Below are 18787 nucleotides of genomic sequence, written 5' to 3' on the forward strand. Positions count from 1 at the left end.
CTTCAGTTTCTTCTCCCATCTTCTGAAGTAACAGGGCCAGGAGAACTTTCACACACTGGTTCTGAGAATTCAGCTCCATGGCCTGCTTCAGAGCATCCTCAGAGACCTGCTTCTCAGGTCTTTCTTGTAGGCGGAGCATGGCAATGGCCATCCCAGATGAGCACTCTGGATCCTTGGGCTTCCCTTCCAGAGCCTTTTCAAAGCACATTTTGGCTCGTTCATTTCTTCCACACTTTAGGTGTGTCCATCTTTCCTCACAGTCAAGGTCTGGGCATTCCATGCTGTAAGGATTTGCAAACTTTTGGCAAACTTGTCTCACCTTGTCAACATAAGCCTGAGCTTCTGAGAGATTGCCCATGTGATAGTAGATCCAAGCACAGTTTCCCCAGGTGACCAGACATCTAATTTTTGCTTTATCATCATGCTCTGGCTTCTGAAAATCTACACCTTGCCCTAAGCATTCCATGCCTGCCTCGTTTTCTCCATCTAGGTGCTTTATATAGGCAAATAAGTCATACATTGTTTCTTTGTATTCAGAGTTTAAATTTCTGAGCCTGCTGTACACTCTGTCTTCCATATGACTTGACATACTTCCTTCCTTGAATAAATTCCAGGTGAAATGGCACTTCAACTGTAGAAGGATTTTTTTCACCATGATGACCATACACCCATCATGTGTATCTTATGATGGTTAATTTTACATAATAACTGGACTGAGCCCCAGGACATTGAAAAATCAAACACCTTTTTGTGGGTGTTGGACTCAGCATATAGTGTGTGCCATGGGCTTTAGGATATGTTTATTTTCTGGATATCTTTCTAATTGTGAATTTCTTAGACCTGAAACACCAATTAAGCATTCCAGCTACCTTTATGTCTACACAGTTTCCAGTCTTCTACCTGGCACCCATTTGTGGTACTTCCTGGCAAGAGATTCACACAGCCAGTATAGGAGGTGTTTTCCACACTCAAGGAATGGATTACTTGCTGGTGACTACTTCATCCACATCTAAGTAGTACTCCCATTACAGCATGTGTACAAAAAAAATCTGTGGTCCTTTTAAAAATGTTCTATACCCATGTCCCTTCTTTGTCTTACCTTAGATCTACATATACAAGAGTTTAGAATTCCCTGCAGTTTTGCCCTTTAATCAGAAACAACAGCTGCTTGTGATTCAGGACAGGTGCATAGTATAATTTGAGAGGCTCTAATTCTTTATCTCTGTTCTAATTTACAGGGTAGCAGGTGCACATCAGGAAGAAAAGGGCCCTGAAAATGTGCTTCCCAATTCTGATCAAATAAATAAATGTGCATTGCAATTCTAAGCACAATGATGCACATTCCCAATCCCGGCAGTCGGGGAGCAGAAGTTATCAGATGTGTGTTCATTTGAGGCCAGCCAAGGTTATATGATGAGACCCTGACTTAGAAAAGAAGAAAGAAACGAAATACACGTTCTCTGAGACATAATCATGAGCTGGAGCTTTGGATTACAGAATTACCCATGAACACTCTTGATGAGGAGTCAAAAGTACATAAAGATAAACCACAAAACAACAATGCACAAATTCTTATTTAGTCTTTTTAAATATAAGAAATTACAGTGGAGATAGAACTCTAGGTGTTGTTTTATAGGTCTCAGATTTCCTGTGGGAGATGGTTATGAAAGAGGCATGTCCCAAGCATGTTCAAGGCCTTCCCTGACGTCAGCTCTTCCCTGCATCTGTCATTACACAGACTGAGTGTAAAGGAGAAAGATGCTGTGCCAGCTGATTTCCATTGTCAATCTGATGGGATGTGTAATTACCATAGAAACACACATTTGTGTATATCTATGAAGGTTGTTAAACATGTTTAACTGTGCAGTACAAATCTCCCTAAGTATGGGTTGCAGCCTACCATGGGTCAGGGTCCAAGACTAGATTAAAAAAATAAATGAAATCAAGCAAGCTGGGCACCAGGATTCACCTGTCTCTGCTTCTTTACCACATACAGTGACACCAGCACAAGCTCTTACAATCATAGTTTTGCTGCCATGACTGTCTCCTCAAACTCTGAGCTGAAATAAATTAATGTTTTTTTTTCCTTGAGTGCTTTCATCAGGTCTCTTATCACAGCACAGTAAGCAATATAACTAAAACAGAGAGACAGACATAATAAACAAATTTGTAAGTTGTGTTAGGGGAAATTTAGACATATGTCCATTTGCTGTCTAGACGCTGAAAGACCATAACAGACAAAGCTGCACATAGAACTGGAGATTTTCATGAGACATGCAGGAGGCTCGTACTCAGAATGTTCCTGTTGCCTTCCCAGGTCCTTTCTTTATCCCCATTCTTCAATTTCTAACATTACTCAGGAAGAATAGCTCAAGCTACTTCTAGTCTCACAGAATACAGTAGTGTAGTCTCCTAGAGTGTTCTGCTCAGACCTGCTTAGATTGGTGGCTCTAGATGGAGCCAAACAAAAAAGACACACCAAAAAAATCCATTTGTTCAGACTAGTCAATAAAGTTCTGTCAGACCAGCTTTCTGGTCAACCACACTCAGAACTAGTACTGATCTTCTAAGATGCACATTCTATGGGAAGGAATAAGCTAATGTAGTTGGAGGTCCATGCCTTTGATTCCTGGCAAGTCCAACCTGGACCTTGCTAAACTTTTGTAGCCCTTGGAGCTGGGGACAGGGAAGACTGTCTTTTTTCTTAGCTCTAACAGTAGTTCATAGCATCTGCCTTCCCTCTGCCATCAATGCCTCTATTTTTCCCTGATAGGTATTTGGCAGAAACAGTAGCACTTCCTCTTAGTTCTCTCTGAGGCTCTCCAAAGGCAGGTGTAGTTTCAGGTAAAAAAAAATCATAATTACTATGATTACTTTTTACTTATTACAAAATGTACTTATTTCAAAGGCATATTCACCCTGATTCTCAACAATTGTTTATGCCTCTGTGCTCACACACATTCTTTATAGATTATGTCTGACATCCCTGAGATGCCCATGTGTATGTTCAAACTCTGTCTTTACCATCTCTAGGTACCCATTGTTTCTCTTCCATAGCTACAAATTAAGCAGTTTTTATATCTTGAGGGAGGATAGTTTTCTGCTTGCCCTGTGGCCTATCACAGTAGCAAAAAGAAACCTTTAAACTTTTGAGATTTGCTTGTATATGAGAAATGAAAAGAAAACCAAAAAGAATAAAAATGCTTGCTCATCTGTAAGAATTGTTTCATTTTAAAATTTTTTTATTCGATATATTCTTCATTTACATTTCGAATGACATCCCCTTTCCCGGATCCCCTGCTCTCTGATAATCCCATAAGCCCACTTCCTTCCACCTGTTACCTACTTCCCATTTCCCTGTCCTGGTATTCCCCTACACTGCTGCACTGAGTCTTTCCAGGACCAGGGGGCCTCTCCTTCTTACTCTTGGGCATCATTTGATATGAGAATTGTTTCATGGGTATTCTGAACTTCTGGGGTAGTATCCCCTTATCAGTGCATGCATTCTATGTGTGTTCTTTCAGTTCTACTCACTTTCCTAAAAACTTCATGAATTCATTGTTTTTAATAGCCGAGTAGTATTCCATAGTTTAAATATACCATATTTTCTCTATCCATTCCTCTCTTGGGGATATCTGGGTTCTTTCCAGCTTCTGGCTATGATAAATAGGGCTGCTATTTATAATATAGTGCACCATGTGTCCTTATTACATGCTGGGTAATCCTCGGGGTATATGCCCAGGAGTGGTATAGCGGGGTCCTCTGGTAGTATCATGCCCAGTTTTCTGAGGAACCACCAGACTGATTTCCATAGTGGTTGTACCAGTTTGAAACCCCACCAGCAGTGGAGGAGTGTTCCTCTTTCTCCACATCCTTGCCAGCACCTGTTTTCTCCTGAGGTTTTGATCTCAACCATCAACTGGTGTGAGATGAAATCTCAGGGTTGTTTTGATTTGCATTTCCGTGATGACTAAGGATGTGAAACATTTCTTTAGGTGCTTCTCAGCCATTAGATATTCCTCAGGTGAAATTTCTTTGTTTAGCTCTGTTTGGCTCTCTGGAGTCTAACTTCTTGAATTCTAGCCATCATCAAACTAAATGGAGAGAAACTTGAAGCAATCCCACTAAAATCAGGGACTAGACAAGGCTGCCCTCTCTCTCCATACATATTCATTATAGTACTTGAATTTCTAGACAAAAAAGGAGGTCAAAGGAAAGAAGTCAAATTATCACTATTTGCAGATAATATGATAGTATATTTAAGTGGCCCCAAAAACTCCACCAGAGGACTCCTACAGCTGATAAACAGCTTCAGCAAAGTGGCTGGATATAAAAATAACTCAAATCAGTAGCCTTCCTATACTCAAAGGATAAACAGGCTGAGAAAGAAATTAGGGAAATGACACTCTTCACAATAGTCACAAACAGTATAAAGTATCTTGGTGTGACTCTAACCAAACAAGTGAAAGTTCTGTATGGCAGGAACTTCAAGTCTTTGAAGAAAGAAATTGAAGAAGACCTTAGAAGGTGGAAAGATCTTCCATGCTCTTTGATTGACAGGATTAATATTGTAAAAATGGCCATGTTGCCAAAAGCAATCTACAGATTCAATGCAATCTCCATCAAAATCCCAACTCAATTCTTCATAGAGTTAGAAAGAGCATTTCTCAAATTCATCTGGGATAACAAAAAACCCAAGATAGCTAAAACTATTCTCAACAGTAAAAGAACTTCTGGGGGAATCAGTATCCCTGACCTCAAGCAGTAGTACAGAGCAATAGTGTTAAAGACTGCATGGTATTGGTACAGTAACAGGCAGGTAGATCAATGGAATAGAACTGAAGACCCAGAAATGAACCCACATGGTTATGGTCACTTGATCTTTGAGAAAGGAGCTACAAGCATCCAGTGGAAAAAAGATAGCCTTTTCAACAAATGGTGCTGGTTCAACTGGAGGTCAGTATGCAGAAGAATGCAAATCACGCCATTCTTTTTTTTTTTTTTTTTTTGGATTTAGTTTTTTTGAGACAGGGTTTCTCTGTGTAGCCCTGGCTGTCCTAGAACTCACTCTGTAGACCAGGCTGGCCTCGAACTCAGAAATCTGCCTGCCTCTGCCTCCCAGAGTGCTGGGATTACAGGTGTGCGCAACCACTGCCCAGCCAAATCACTCCACACCATTCTTATCTCCTTGTACTAAGCTCAAGTCCTAGTGGATCAAGGACCTCCAGACACACTGAAACTAATAGAATAGAAACTGGGGAAGACCCTTGAGGACATGGGCACAGGGGAAATTTTTCTGAACAAAGCACCAGTAACTTATGCTCTAAGATCAAGAATTGACAAATGGAACCTCATAAAATTACAAAGTTTCTGTAAAGCAAAGGACACTGTCAAAAGGACCAAACAGCAACCAACAAATTGGGAAAACATCTTTACCAGCCCTACATCTGACAGAGAGCTAATATACAAGATATAAAAAGAATTGTTTCTTGTACTTCAGTCATGAAGTGATCAGACATTTCAGAAACATGAAGTGAGCATGGAGTAATGATTCGAAGTCTCACACTACCTGCTGGAGTAGGAATGGTTCCTTTGAAAAAGCACACACACACACACACACACACACACACACACACACAAACGAACAGAAACACACATATACACACAGAGACACACATACACACACCATATATACACACAGCAGCAACACACACAGACACACACATAAACACAAACAGACACACATATACAATGAGACACACAGACAGATACACACAGTGACTCACATATAATGAAACACACACACACACACACACACAACCTTCCAGTGCATAAATAAAAACAATAGAAAAGTCCAAAAAGAGTTACTCCTCTAGTACTAGCTTTGAGTCACACTTTATGCTTGGGTGGATCTGACTGTGTCTATAAATCTTCTCTAGGACTGTCCAGTGAGCAGTTTTAGAAACTACAATATCCTGCAAGTGCACAAAGAGGAATAATAATTAAATGTCCAATCAATAAAAGTCATGCTAATGCAAGTATATTAAATGTATAAGCAACCAGACAAAGTAAGAAAATTCTATACAATGGGCACCTCAGTTTATCTTTTAAGGTGGAGAACCAGAGATTCTACTGACCTCGTGATGGCGATCTGTTTCTGTGCTGCTGTGAAAGCTGGGTGTGGGCTGAGCAGTTCAGAAATCTCAGCCAGTCCAATGTAGGTGGACACTCAGAGGATTACATAAGGGGGAGTGGTGGGTGTAATGCATCAACTGATGCACTGCTCTTTCTAAGGACCTGAGTTTGTGAAAGGGAAGAGGACACTGAAATGGACTTAAAATCAATCAGAAAAGGAAAATGAAACTTACTACTAAGATCTTGTATGCCCTGCCCACAGCTTTGTGTAAGCTCTGACTCTGTGACTGTGGTGTCAGTGGGTGGCAAGGCATTTCCTGGAGCCTGACAGTCCATCTGGAAGGAAGGAGTGTTTTCCACAAACTCTCTAGGGTTCTCTACAGAGGTTTCTGGGGCCACATGAAAGACACTGTCCTAAAATATCCTGAAAGAAACAATAGTATTTTCCCTCTCTGGGTGTCCTTGTGGGACAGAGTTTTCAATCCTGGTTTTCATTCTCTATGTTCATGTTACTAGCTCTGGAGTTTTTAAAGGGATAATCAAACCAATGTTTTCATTTTATGCTACACTGAATTCAAGTAGCAAAACACCAGGGGGATTTGCTGTGCTATTTATGTCCTAAAGGTCTGTGATGACCATTTACTTTACACCCAGTTCTGTAATGGAAATATTAATATGTGCATAACTGCTTCCTGGGTGGGAGAATAGATATGTGTTTAAGCCAAAGAATTCTGCTCTGAATTATGAAGTAGTATAGAAGCAGAAGAAGGTAGTGAAGACCAATTCTTAGATAAGGATTTGCTGATCTATTTAATGATTTGCTTAAAGAGTGGTTCTTACTACTTGTTTGCTAACCATGGCATAAATATAGTAATCTGTGGAATTCTGGCTCGTTATTTTACATAGAAACTTGCTATTGTTAATGGCATAAGAGGTAAAGACACACCTGTTAGATTCACTGCATTTGCATTAAGCCTATGCTTTGGAAGGCTTCACTTAGCAAAGCCACAAAAAGGATAAAATTTTCATAGATGTCATTTCATTCTGTGGTTCAGAGCTCAATGGCTGGCTCTGGTCCAGTGGGACTTGAAGCACTAAAATATAAGACTGCATCATTCTCCTTCTTTGCTCTGATGAATAGAACACTGTGGGCTGGACAATCATGCATTATAAGTGTCTTGGTATTAGAGATGCTGCTTTACCAGTTCAGAAAAACTCCGAGTAACAGAAGTGGTTAAGTCAGGCAAAGGGCACACTGACCCTGTTGTTTCCTCTTTGAAGAATATAGTAGGTTGTCATTGACTGGATGGTTGGTTGATTGACTGACTGACATATCAATTGATTTTCTCTTTCTTTCTCCCTGTTGCTTTCAGTCTGCTTTGTGTGTACATGTGTGCACATGGGTGCATGCATGCATGCCTCTGTGTGTATATGTGTGTGCATATGTATATGTGTTTGTATATACTTTTGCATAGAGGAGAAAAGAGGGCCAACTATTCACTGGAGCAGGGTGATCTATGGGTCACAGTTTTTGGCTAGATATTTGCATCTTGAAACTTTTTTTTGGCTTATTAGACAGATCCTTTTAAATACAGAACTGGAAGAAGGCAGCTAGGAGAGCGGTCCTTTTTTCAAAGGTTTCCTCTCACCCCACTCCGCATTTAGTGTACTAAGTAACAGCACTGAAGAGGCTGTTTAGGCACTGTGCTTGGATGTGTCTAGGGCATTTAACTTGAGCCTGAAAATGGAAATATCTACTTTGCCTTGGATTGTGCAGAATAGAACTTCAGCATCTGTACAGAAATCTCACCAGAACCCCATAAGGAAAGTCCTATTACTACCCTGGTTAACCTGTAAGTAAATCTGGCTTAGAAATATCAATGAAAAAGGCCAAGATCACAAATCAAATTTGCAGCAATGTTCAGTAAAGACCTTGGGTAACAATGTTTCCAGGTGGCCCATTGACTGTGCTCAGTACAATCAAGTGTATACAAGGAAAGTGAGATAAAAACATTAATGTCTTTCATTATGTGTGAGCTGGGGAGAAGAGAGAAATTCCTCAGTAAAAGTTGACTTTAGTTGGCACAAACTCAAGTTCAAGACCAAGTCTTACTTATGGGAAACACGGTCTAGTTAAAGGCCCCCTTGAATGACACCCTTCACAATAGCCACAAACAATATAAAGTATCTTGTTGTGACACTAACCAAACAAGTGAAAGATCTATACGACAAGAACTTCAGGTCTCTGAAAAAGGAAATAGAAGAAGACCTCAGAAAATGGAAAAATCTGCCATGCTCATGGATTGGCAGGATTAATATAGTTAAAATGGCCATCTTGCCAAAAGCAATCTACAGATTCAACGCAATGCCCATCAAACTCCCAACTCAGTTCTTCACAGAGTTAGAAAAATCAATTCTCAAATTCATCTGGAATAACAAAAAACCCAGGATAGCTAAAACTATTCTCAACAACAAAAGAAATTCTGGGGGAATAAGTATCCCTGACTTCAAGCAATACTACAGAGTAATGCTGTTAAAAACCGCATGGTATTGGCACAGTGACAGACAAGTGGACCAATGGAATAGAATTGAAGACCCAGAAATGAATCCACACACCTATGGTCACGTGATCTTCGACAAAGGAGCCGAACACATCTAGTGGCAAAAAGATAGCCTTTTCAACAAATGGTGCTTGTTCAATTGGAGGCCATCATGCAGAAGAATGCGAATTGATCCATTCTTTTCTCCATTTACTAAACTCCACTCCAAGTGGATCAAGGACCTCCATGTAAAACCAGACACACTGAAACTAATAGAAAAGAAACTGGGGAAAACCCTTGAGGATGTGGGCACAGGGGAAAAGTTCCTGAACAGATCACCAATAGCTTATGCTCTAAGATCAAGAATTGACAAATGGGACCTCATAATATTACAAAGTTTCTGTAAGGCAAAGGACACTGTTAAAAGGACAAAACGGCAACCAACAAATTGGGAAAGGATATTCACCAACCCTACATCTGATAGAGGGCTTATATCCAATATATACAAATAACTCAAGAAGTTAGACCTCAGGGACCCAAATAACCCTATTAAAAATGGGGTACAGATCTAAACAAAGAATTTTCACCTGAAGAAATTTGGATGGCCGAGAGGCACCTTAAGAAGTGCTCAACATCATTAGTCATTAGGGAAATGCAAATCAAAACAACCCTGAGATTTCACCTTACACCAATCAGAATGGCTAAGGTCAAAAACTTAGGAGACAGAAGGTGTTGGCGAGGATGTGGAGAAAGAGGAACACTCCTCCACTGCTGGTGGGGCTGTAAGATGGTACAGCCACTTTGGAAGTCCTCAGAAAACTGGACATGACACTTCCAGAGGACCCTGCTATACCTCTCCTGGGCATATACCCAAAGGATTTCCCGGCATGCAATAAAGACACATGTTCCAGTATGTTCATAGCAGCCTTATTTATAATAGTCAGAAGCTGGAAAGAACCCAGATGTCCTTCAAAGGAGGAATGGATACAGAATATGTAGTATATTTGCACAATGGAATACTACTCAGCAATTAGAAACAATGAATTCACAAAATTTTTAGGCAGATGATTTGATCTGGAAAATATCATCCTAAGTGAGGTAACCCAATCACAAAAGAATACACATGGAATGCAATCTCTGATAAGTGGATATTAATTAGCCCAGAAACTCTGAATACAGAAGGCACAAATCGCATAACAAATGACTCCCATGAAGAAGTATGGAGTGGGTCGTGATCCTGGAAAGGATTGATCTAGCGTTGGAGAGAAATATAAGGACAGAGAAAAAGGAGGGAGGTGATTGGAGAATGGGTGGAGAGAAGAAGGTTTATGGGACATATGGGGAGGGGGGATCTGGGAAAGGGGAAATCATTTGGAATGTAAACAAAGAATATAAAAATAAAAATATTAAACAAACAAACAAACAAACAAACAAAAAGGCCCCCTTGAAAGAGACCTGTAAATGCATTTTTTTTTACCATAGATTGGAGGAAAGTCAATAACCTTACGTTAAAATGCATAGCTGGAAACTACTCTCAGTCCTCGCCCATTTGCTTATCTGGCTACAGGGCTGCCTGCAAAAGCGAGATATAGATACTAAGACCATGACTCAGGAACACGTCACTAGGAAGCCTCAGATCTACACCTTTCTGCTTCCTCTGCTACTTTGATGGAGAATTACAATAGCCTTGGTCTCAGAATATTTTGATTAAAGCATTAGTTTGGTTTGATGGACATTCGGTGGGATTGTTGTGGCTTTGTCGCAGGGAATTCAATGGTACAGCTTAAAATGATGAGGACATGTGAAAAGGACCGTATAGATACAGAATAAGATGCAAGCATCCACACTACCCTCAATGCTCTAGGCTGCATTTGCCTAACTCATCCTGATTACCACACACCCTACTACTTACTAAACACATGTTCTCCTGGTCAATTCAAATAAGGTTGTCTGGACCACTGATAAGGTCACAGCTGTAGTCTCAGTGGAGAAAGGTAGGAGATCCACAGGAGGATATATATGATGTGAACTTGTTTCCAGATCTACATCTCTAAAAAAAGGGGGGGGGGAGAAGCCAATCACCTGCAGTATCATTTGCCACAAATTCCCTATCTAGCCTTCTGTTACACATAAAACTTGGCCTTATTTGAATATGTGATCTCAACCAAATAATAGGGCATGTTCCAAGAAAATATGCACCCCTACCTCTGCTCTTCTTGCTTCAACAATGGATGCAAAACCTCAGTTATGCCTTGGCACAAAGGCTACATGATGGAACTAGCACAAACATGGCTTCTCACAACAATATCATTAGCTTCCTAAATCAAGCATGTCTTTGTTGCTGGAATTTCCAACCCTAATAAGCACATACAAAAACACATAATCCATTAATTATAGTTATAGCTCTATGACTAGAATTGGGCAGATCTAACACTATACTAGCTTATTCCCCAGCTATAAGACACTTTTCATTGTGGTTGCTCTTGGCCATGTGGTTCTGGTCCATTGTGGCTTCTCCTCCTCTTTCTCTATCCTCTCACCTTCCCCTTCCATATTCCCCCTTCTCTTGCTACCTGTCCTCCTACTCTTGACCCTCCAGTTCCACCTTTCCCCTCCCCCACCTAATCACCAGCTCTAGCCATTATGGATTAGTCAAAATGGAGAAGGTTTATATGACATCACCAGAGTACATGATGGACTGCTCCTGGGGAGTTTGAGAGGGAAACCCCACTTGAGGAAGCCGAATTAACATCACAATACAAACAACCCATCACACTCCCTTATTATCAAAGCAGAGACAGCCCTCTCTAGGTTTCATCTTCTCTAAGCTGGAAGCTTGCCATTTTCTATCAGGAATTGAGGGTGTGATAAACTGGGTGGTAATCCTTCAATATATAAATACCTTGCTTAAACTAGGATCCCTAGAATGCCTTTGGATTGAGTTTGGAAGAGTCTCCTGGCCTGAATTAAAGTGCTTTTGAGCAACTTCTATCTCCCAGCAACATGAGGTAAAGGCTTTCTCTTCTTTGCTCACCTTATTTCTGTGTATGTTGACAATCTAAACTTAGAGAATTCCTCCCAAAGAGTCATCCTGGTCAAGGTTCTGATGTTGATAGGTTTACACAGACTGCTCAGTGGAAAGGTTTTGGGTAAGAGGCAAACAAAGACTATAGTATAATTACCATAGGCCTGATGAGGGAGGGGAAAGGAGATTCTTTAGGTCTAGTAAGGTCCTGTACTCTAGATCTCAAAAGGAGCTTCTCTAGAACCTTGGAGGACACCTCAAGTACTATCAATGCCAAGGGTAGCTTGCTGGACCCTCACAAAAGAGCATCAAGACTTTCCTCTGTCCCTAGACAAATTTCTAAAGTGCTGTAACCAAGTGAGTGAAGAAAGAAGTAGGTGAAAAATAAAATCAAAGAGATCTAGATAAATAAGAACCTGGCTTCAGCTTTCCCATGTGTGGGATATAAAGAATGGATGAAAGTGGTGCAGAGGGGTAGGATGCGGATGAATGCAAAAGTGAGCTTCCTGCCTGTATCAGCCTGCTCAGTAAAGGCAGCATTGCTCTTAAGGGACTAAATCAAAAGAGGTGCCACATTATAGAATTTTCTACCACGGGGGCAACTTCCCAAGGGGAAGCATACAGACTGCACATGGAAGGACAGAGGCCTGAGCCTGAGCAGAAACTGCCAAGTAGAAGAGGAGAGAATGCTGATTTCAGAGCAGTAGGACAAGGAGGGGAGGCAGGGTTTGATATGATAAGTTGATTGAATTTCAGTGGAAAGAAGAAGCAGCCAATTTCAAGATGATCATTTTGTATTATTTCTTTTTGTTTTCCATGATAGGTCAGAAGTTACTTTAAAATACATTTATTTTAATTTATCTGTGTGTGTTTTGATTGCATGAGTTTAAATGTATCACATGCCCACAGGTTCCATAAAGGCCAATAGGCAACAAATTCCCTGGAACTGAGTTATAGGCAAGTTTCACCCACCTGATGTAGGTGCTGGGAACTACACCTGGGTCCTTGGGAAGAGCAGTAAGTGTTGTTAGCTACTGAGCCATCTCTCTAGTCACCCAGATCAGACTTCTATGGTTATGATAAGATTATGAAAGTGTCCTTACTCCAAAACTAATTTTTCACAAAATGAACACTGCTCAGAGGAAGCTCATGTGGCAGTACCAGTCGGGTGGTGGAAATGCTACTTCCCAGGTTCCAATGCCAGAACTGGTCACTCAGGAACTCTGGAGTATTCTAAGCAATCTGGATAACCTGACATTTCCAGAATTACATTTGAAACACTAGACCTGAGGCTGCATAATTAGAAATTTTAGGATTGTGATGCTCAGATTCTAGAAAACACACACCCTTTTCTAGTTTGTTTAGATGCAGTAGACTATAGTAAATACTCTTAGGATTATGATGCTTGGACTCTAGAAAACACATACCCTCTTCTTTACTGGTTTGTTTAGATGTAGTAAACTACAGTCAATACTTACATGTGAAGGCCTTCTAGCTACTTTTCTGAGTCTATCTGTTATTGCAGTTGATTGAGGAAAAAAAAAACCTAACAGTAAAATGGGGCATGTTGACAGCTCCCTCCTCCCAAACTTGTTTATACTTAGCATGAGAAAACTGAGGCAGAGTGAGCTCTTCCTTCATGCATTTTCACTGATCAAAACAGCAGAGGGGAAGAATCCAGTGTGACAATTGGAACAAGCCCCATCTAGCACAAGCAGAGGGGGATTAGGTCCCCATGCACTCATACAAACCTTGTAGCACTCCTGTCAGAGTGCTCCCTGCTGGCAGAGAACTTGGGCTCCTTAGCAGTCCTATTCTGGAGAGTGTGCACACCAGTGATGACATTCTGCTCTGTAGCCCCCTTCAGGGCCCAAACCAAGAGGAAAGCAAGTGACATCATCGAGATAAGAAAGAAAAGCAGTTGCTCCTATCAGGAGACAGAAGAGCCTGGGAGATTGTTCAAGTTCTGCAGTCTCAAGGAGAGCAGAAACCTTCTATGCTGTCTCTGAAAAGAAAAAAACTGTCATGAGTCCATCATTTGAAAGGGAGTCTCTTTGCCATAATACTGATGTATCAAGAAATGTTCATGAACCCCAAAAAGACCCCTGAGGAGCCAAGTTTGATCCAATCATATGTTGGTCTCTTCAAGTCTAAGCTTGGGCTCCATGCCAACTTAGACATAGAGGGAAGGTAAATCCCTGAGCCTAGTTTTAGGCAGTTATTTATAGAGGCAAGAAGAGGGTGTTTAGACTGATACACATCTGGTAGGGGGGGCAATTAGAACCTTTAACATTATATACTGATGTTGGGAGCATAACCATAAACTCAACTTCTGCTTTTTTTGAATGATTGGTTGTTAGGAAGTGAAATATCACACAGGCTTGCAACCTGGAGGTACAGAATTGTTGGGGAATAACCTGGAAATCAGTGGTAGACACAGGTTTGTTGGGAGTTAACCTGGAAACTGGTGTTAGACACAGGTTTTGTTGGGGCATAGTGTGTAAACTGGTGCTAGGTCCTGGCCTGTAAGTTAACTTGAGTGTAACCTTTGGTCAGGATCTCTAAGATGGAGTCTGAAACCAAAAGATTTTGTCTCACACTAGCCGGGCCAGGGCTCAAGTAGCTGAGCATGGGTCACATATTGTGAAGGCTTGGAAGATTCATTCACAAATGTTTTCAGCTCTAGAGTAACAGACATCTATGTGGAAGTGTTTGTTCCCTTGGAAGTGTCTGTTCTCATCACCCTAGGACGTGCTGAGTGGAGACATTTGTGTCAAAAATTTTCCCCAGTCGTAACTAGCTTTAGCTTATTGAGAAAACTTAATCAACAATCAAAGAAATATATTTTTTGTCACAGTGCATTTAAAGAAAGAACATCACAGAAAACATATTAGAAGAGAAACTCTCGGTCACAGAGATCCCTAAGTATTATGCTACCACATAGGTGGTAGGAAATAATTGCTGTGGTTGTTGAGGTTATATTTATTCATTCTTCAATTAACTGAAGAATGACCTGATCTTGAATCATTCAATAAGAAAAACAGGAGTTACATTTGACTTTGTACTGCGTCAGCTTTACTATAGGATTCGTCACTTTCATGCACTCATTGGAGAAAGGTGGCATCAACCCATCCTCTACTCAAGCATAGGCTTTTGTGAAAGTCATCTAGACTGGGGCCTTGTGAAAACTCTCCCAGCCATTCAAGTCTTGTTTGTGCAAGAATCTTGTTGAGATTACATAAGTGCAGTAGCCTTCTGAAACCTAGCACACTCCCTTTTCAGCAGGCCTCCTGATGCTCTGGCATGTATAAACTTTGAGGTCACTCTCAGTTGGTATTACTTGATTCTTCGATCTCATCGATGTCTTTGTTAGGGTTTCTATCACTGTGATGAAGACTATGAGGAAAAGCAGCTTAAGTAGAAAGAGATTACTTCACTTCTCAGTTGTAGTTCATCATGAGGAGAAGGCGCAGTGGGAAGTCAAGGTAGGAATCCAGAAACAGGAATTGAAATAGAGACCATGAAGATCTGTGGCTTCCTGGCAGGGTCCTTTTGACATCTTCAGCTATTAGAGCTCAGGAACATATGTCCAGACATGGCAGCACCCATGATAGGATGATGCTTCATATATAAATCAACAACTAGGAAGATGCCTCAGAGGCTTGCATACTGTCCAGTCTTAGTGAACACGTTTTCTCCATGAAGACTCTTTTCTAAATAACTCTAATTTTTGTATGAAGATGGCTTAAAGCTCACCAACATGGCTTAAACTCTATTGATATTAATGAAATTATTATTTTAATTGACATTTAAATTTTCTTAACCAAATAGTAGCACCATTAAGTAAGATGCATTTTTCAAATTGCTATGTAAAATTAATTTCCTATGAGATATTAATACAAACAGGGATATAAACAGGGAGTGTGTTTGGTGACTAAACTGTTGGTTGATTTTGAGTACACTTAATATGTAAAAGGTATCAAAAACTGGTGTTTGTTTTTACAGTATAGACTCTCATAGAAGTCTCATATGTGCGAGCCTGGATGAACTGAGATGCCACTTCACATGGGAGTTGGTTATAGAAGATGTGGACATGCCTGATTTGGAAGTAAGAATCACAGAGACTGAGTTTCTTGATAACATTGAGAGATTTAGGATGCACAACCTCCTGGCCTACGTGAGACACCTGAAAGGCCAACACGATGAGGCCCTGCAGAGCTTGAGAGAAGCTGAAGCCTTGGTCCAGAGAGAGCAGTTGGGCAGGAGAAGCCTGGTGACCTGGGGCAACTGTGCCTGGGTGCATTACCACAGAGGCAGCTTGGACGAAGCCCAGATCTACCTGGACAAGGTGAAGAATGTCTGCCAGGAATTTTCAAGTCCCTACAGGATGAAATGTCCTGAAATAGACTGTGAGGAAGGCTGGGCCTTGCTGAAGTGTGGGAAAACATATTATAAACGAGCCCTGGGCTGCTTTGCAAAGGCTCTGGAAGTGGATCCTGAAAACCCTGAGTACAACACAGGCTATGCAGTGGTAGCCTATCGCCGGGATTATGATGGCACTTCTCTAGAACCTTTAAGGAAGGCTGTCAGCCTAAAGCCAGAAGATCCATACATAAAAGTTCTCCTTGCTCTAAAGCTTCAGGATTTAGGCAAAACAGATGAAGCAGAAAAACACATTGAAGAAATTCTGCCCATAATATCCTCTCAGACATATCTCTTTGGATATGTAGGCAAATTTTACTGCAGGAAAGGTTTTGTAGAAGAAGCTCTCAACTTACTTGAGAGAGCCTTGCAGACAAAACCTTTCTCCACCAACTTGCATTTCCAGATTGGTATTTGCTATAAGACACGACTGATTCAAATAAAGAAAGCTACAAACATGAAGCCTATAGGTGAGGATAGAGAAAGAGCAGACCAATGCATCCATTCTGCTATATGTCATTTCAAAAAGACTTTAGAACTGAAACCCACATATGAAATAGCTTATGTTAATCTGGCTGAAATGTACTCAGAAATTGGTCAATTTAGAGAGGCAGAGGACAATTTTCAAAAAGCGTTGAACATGAGTAACTTGGAAGATCATATGCAGCAAGAGATTCATTTACGCTATGGCAACTTCCAACAATTCCGTAAGAAATCAGAAGACACAGCCATCACCCACTACTTAAAAGGCCTGAAAATAGAGGTGACTTCTCACTCCAGGGATAAACTTCTCAAGGCTTTGGAGAAGCTGGCTAAAAGACGCATTGACCAGAATGTTCATGTCCTGGAAAGCTTGAGCCTCCTCGGGTTTGTTTATAGACTGAAAGGGGACACAAGTGAAGCCATGTCATGCTATGAAAAGGCCCTCAGGCTTACAGGAGCAGTGAACACTGAGTTTTGAGGTAGAGTTTATTAAGTGGCTTATGCAGTGTGATTATGACTCTCTATTCTACTCTTCTTCTGTAGCTGTTCCCTTAACTCTAGAGAACCTAATGAAACAAAATGCAGATGATGCCTTTTCTATTTCTGATCTTTCTACAGCCCTGATTTTTTGTCACAGACCTGTGAGTGTGTGACAGGAGTGTCCGTACTGTCACAACACCTGAAGTCCATGCCACAACATCTGAAGGCAAAATAATTGAGCAAAGATGAGCATTAAAAAGGAGAGGAATTCAAAATATCCTACAATGTTTCAGTCCTTACTTCTATTTTCATAAGCTTTACTGTATCCATAACCTGCTGGTCAATTCCCAACCAGCCTAATCAATGTACCTTTTTGTAAACAAGTGCCTGATTTCAGACAATTGTGGTGGATTTCTTTGGTACACATACATTGTTATTTATTTACCTCTAAGAAAGCTTTTAATGTTTCAGGAAGATAGAGTTTAGGAGTAATCTCTTTGGAGTGTGCCTACAAAAAAAATGACATAATAGCTACCTGACACTGCTGAGACTATTGAGAGTTGTGTAATATCACCTTGTTATTTTCCTAACCTTATCATATTCAATAAAATCTGCTAATATCACAGAATTTTGAGTATATTTTGTTTGGAACATTATTATCTGTATTCATTCTTTGTATGGAACCAGACCACAGCAAAATCAAACCCCATAAGGTTAGCAAGTACAAAGCAAGGATGCTCTGGGAATATAGACACTACTGAATCTCAAAGAATACAGGCGAGAAAGAGGGAAGAGGGTAGACTATCAGAAGGATGCCTGAAAAACACATAAGAAATCATACTTGTAACTCTCTACCAGAAATGCCCGTAATACATGTAAATCACTGTGTACACACAGAGTTTAAATGAAAATTTGCCATTTGGTTTGATAATGTTCTCCCAAAAGAACCAGAGACTTTCAAGAAATCCCAGTACCAGGCATGAGAATCCCCTTTTGAGTTGTAAGTCAGGGTTATCTAAAGGACTCCCAAAACATTTTAGTATACTACTGTTGCTCTTGGTTGCCCCTGAAAGTGGCAAGGTAAATTCCTATTGTTCAAGACACCAGGAGACTCAAGTTGGATCTGACCTGAAAACCTCATACTTGGCAAGTAGCTTTTACAATCTACTAAGGTGCTGTTCAAGCTTCCAAAAAATAGAAACAAGGAAAAGTGGAGAAATTAAAGACAAAATGAATAGGAAGTTTTGTATGAGGTTGTGTCTCCTGTAACTGTCAGAAGCACCATTCCCACAAAGTCCCCAACTTCCCTGTTCAAACATGACTGAACATGGACAACATGGATGGGCATGCTAAAGTGGAAAAACTCGAGTGTCCTCAACCTTAAGCAAAAAACTATAGGCAACAACTACAGGATGGTGAGAATCGGAGCTATAATGTTCCCAGGAAGAGTATACTAGTTGGCTATGCAATGCCCAATGCAAATGTTAAGTCCTGAAATCATTTACAAATAAGTATTATTACTCATACTGTGCATGCGTGTGTGTGATACAACATAGATAGACAGACAGATAGATAGATAGATAGATAGATAGATAGATAGATGGATGGATATTTAGATAGAAAGATAGATACATAAATAGATAGGCAGACAGATACATACATACACACACATACAAACATACATAGATAGATATTGTATAGA

The 18787-nt window shown here is 40.5% G+C and overlaps 1 protein-coding gene across 14 annotated transcripts in view; it reads left to right on the forward strand.

The window, feature by feature from the left end:
* The window catches only part of LOC127688231 (interferon-induced protein with tetratricopeptide repeats 1-like), a 180368-nt gene that overhangs the window by 49582 nt on the left and 111999 nt on the right, over positions 1 to 18787 (forward strand). For 2 of the 14 annotated variants that reach the window (XM_052186813.1, XM_052186811.1), the window contains exons 2-3: positions 13558 to 13890; positions 15706 to 15978. In XM_052186813.1, coding sequence (XP_052042773.1) covers positions 13769 to 13890; positions 15706 to 15978 — 395 coding nt within the window. In that variant the 5' untranslated portion in view covers positions 13558 to 13768. Of the gene's footprint in view, positions 1 to 11568; positions 11684 to 11719; positions 12718 to 13557; positions 13891 to 15073; positions 15186 to 15705; positions 17085 to 17223; positions 17714 to 18787 lie in introns of those variants that run through there. The other 12 variants (XM_052186854.1, XM_052186845.1, XM_052186822.1 and 9 more) reach the window with 10 other exon arrangements.

Source organism: Apodemus sylvaticus, chromosome 1 (assembly GCF_947179515.1).
Source record: "Apodemus sylvaticus chromosome 1, mApoSyl1.1, whole genome shotgun sequence".
NCBI classification, from domain to species: domain Eukaryota; kingdom Metazoa; phylum Chordata; class Mammalia; order Rodentia; family Muridae; genus Apodemus; species Apodemus sylvaticus.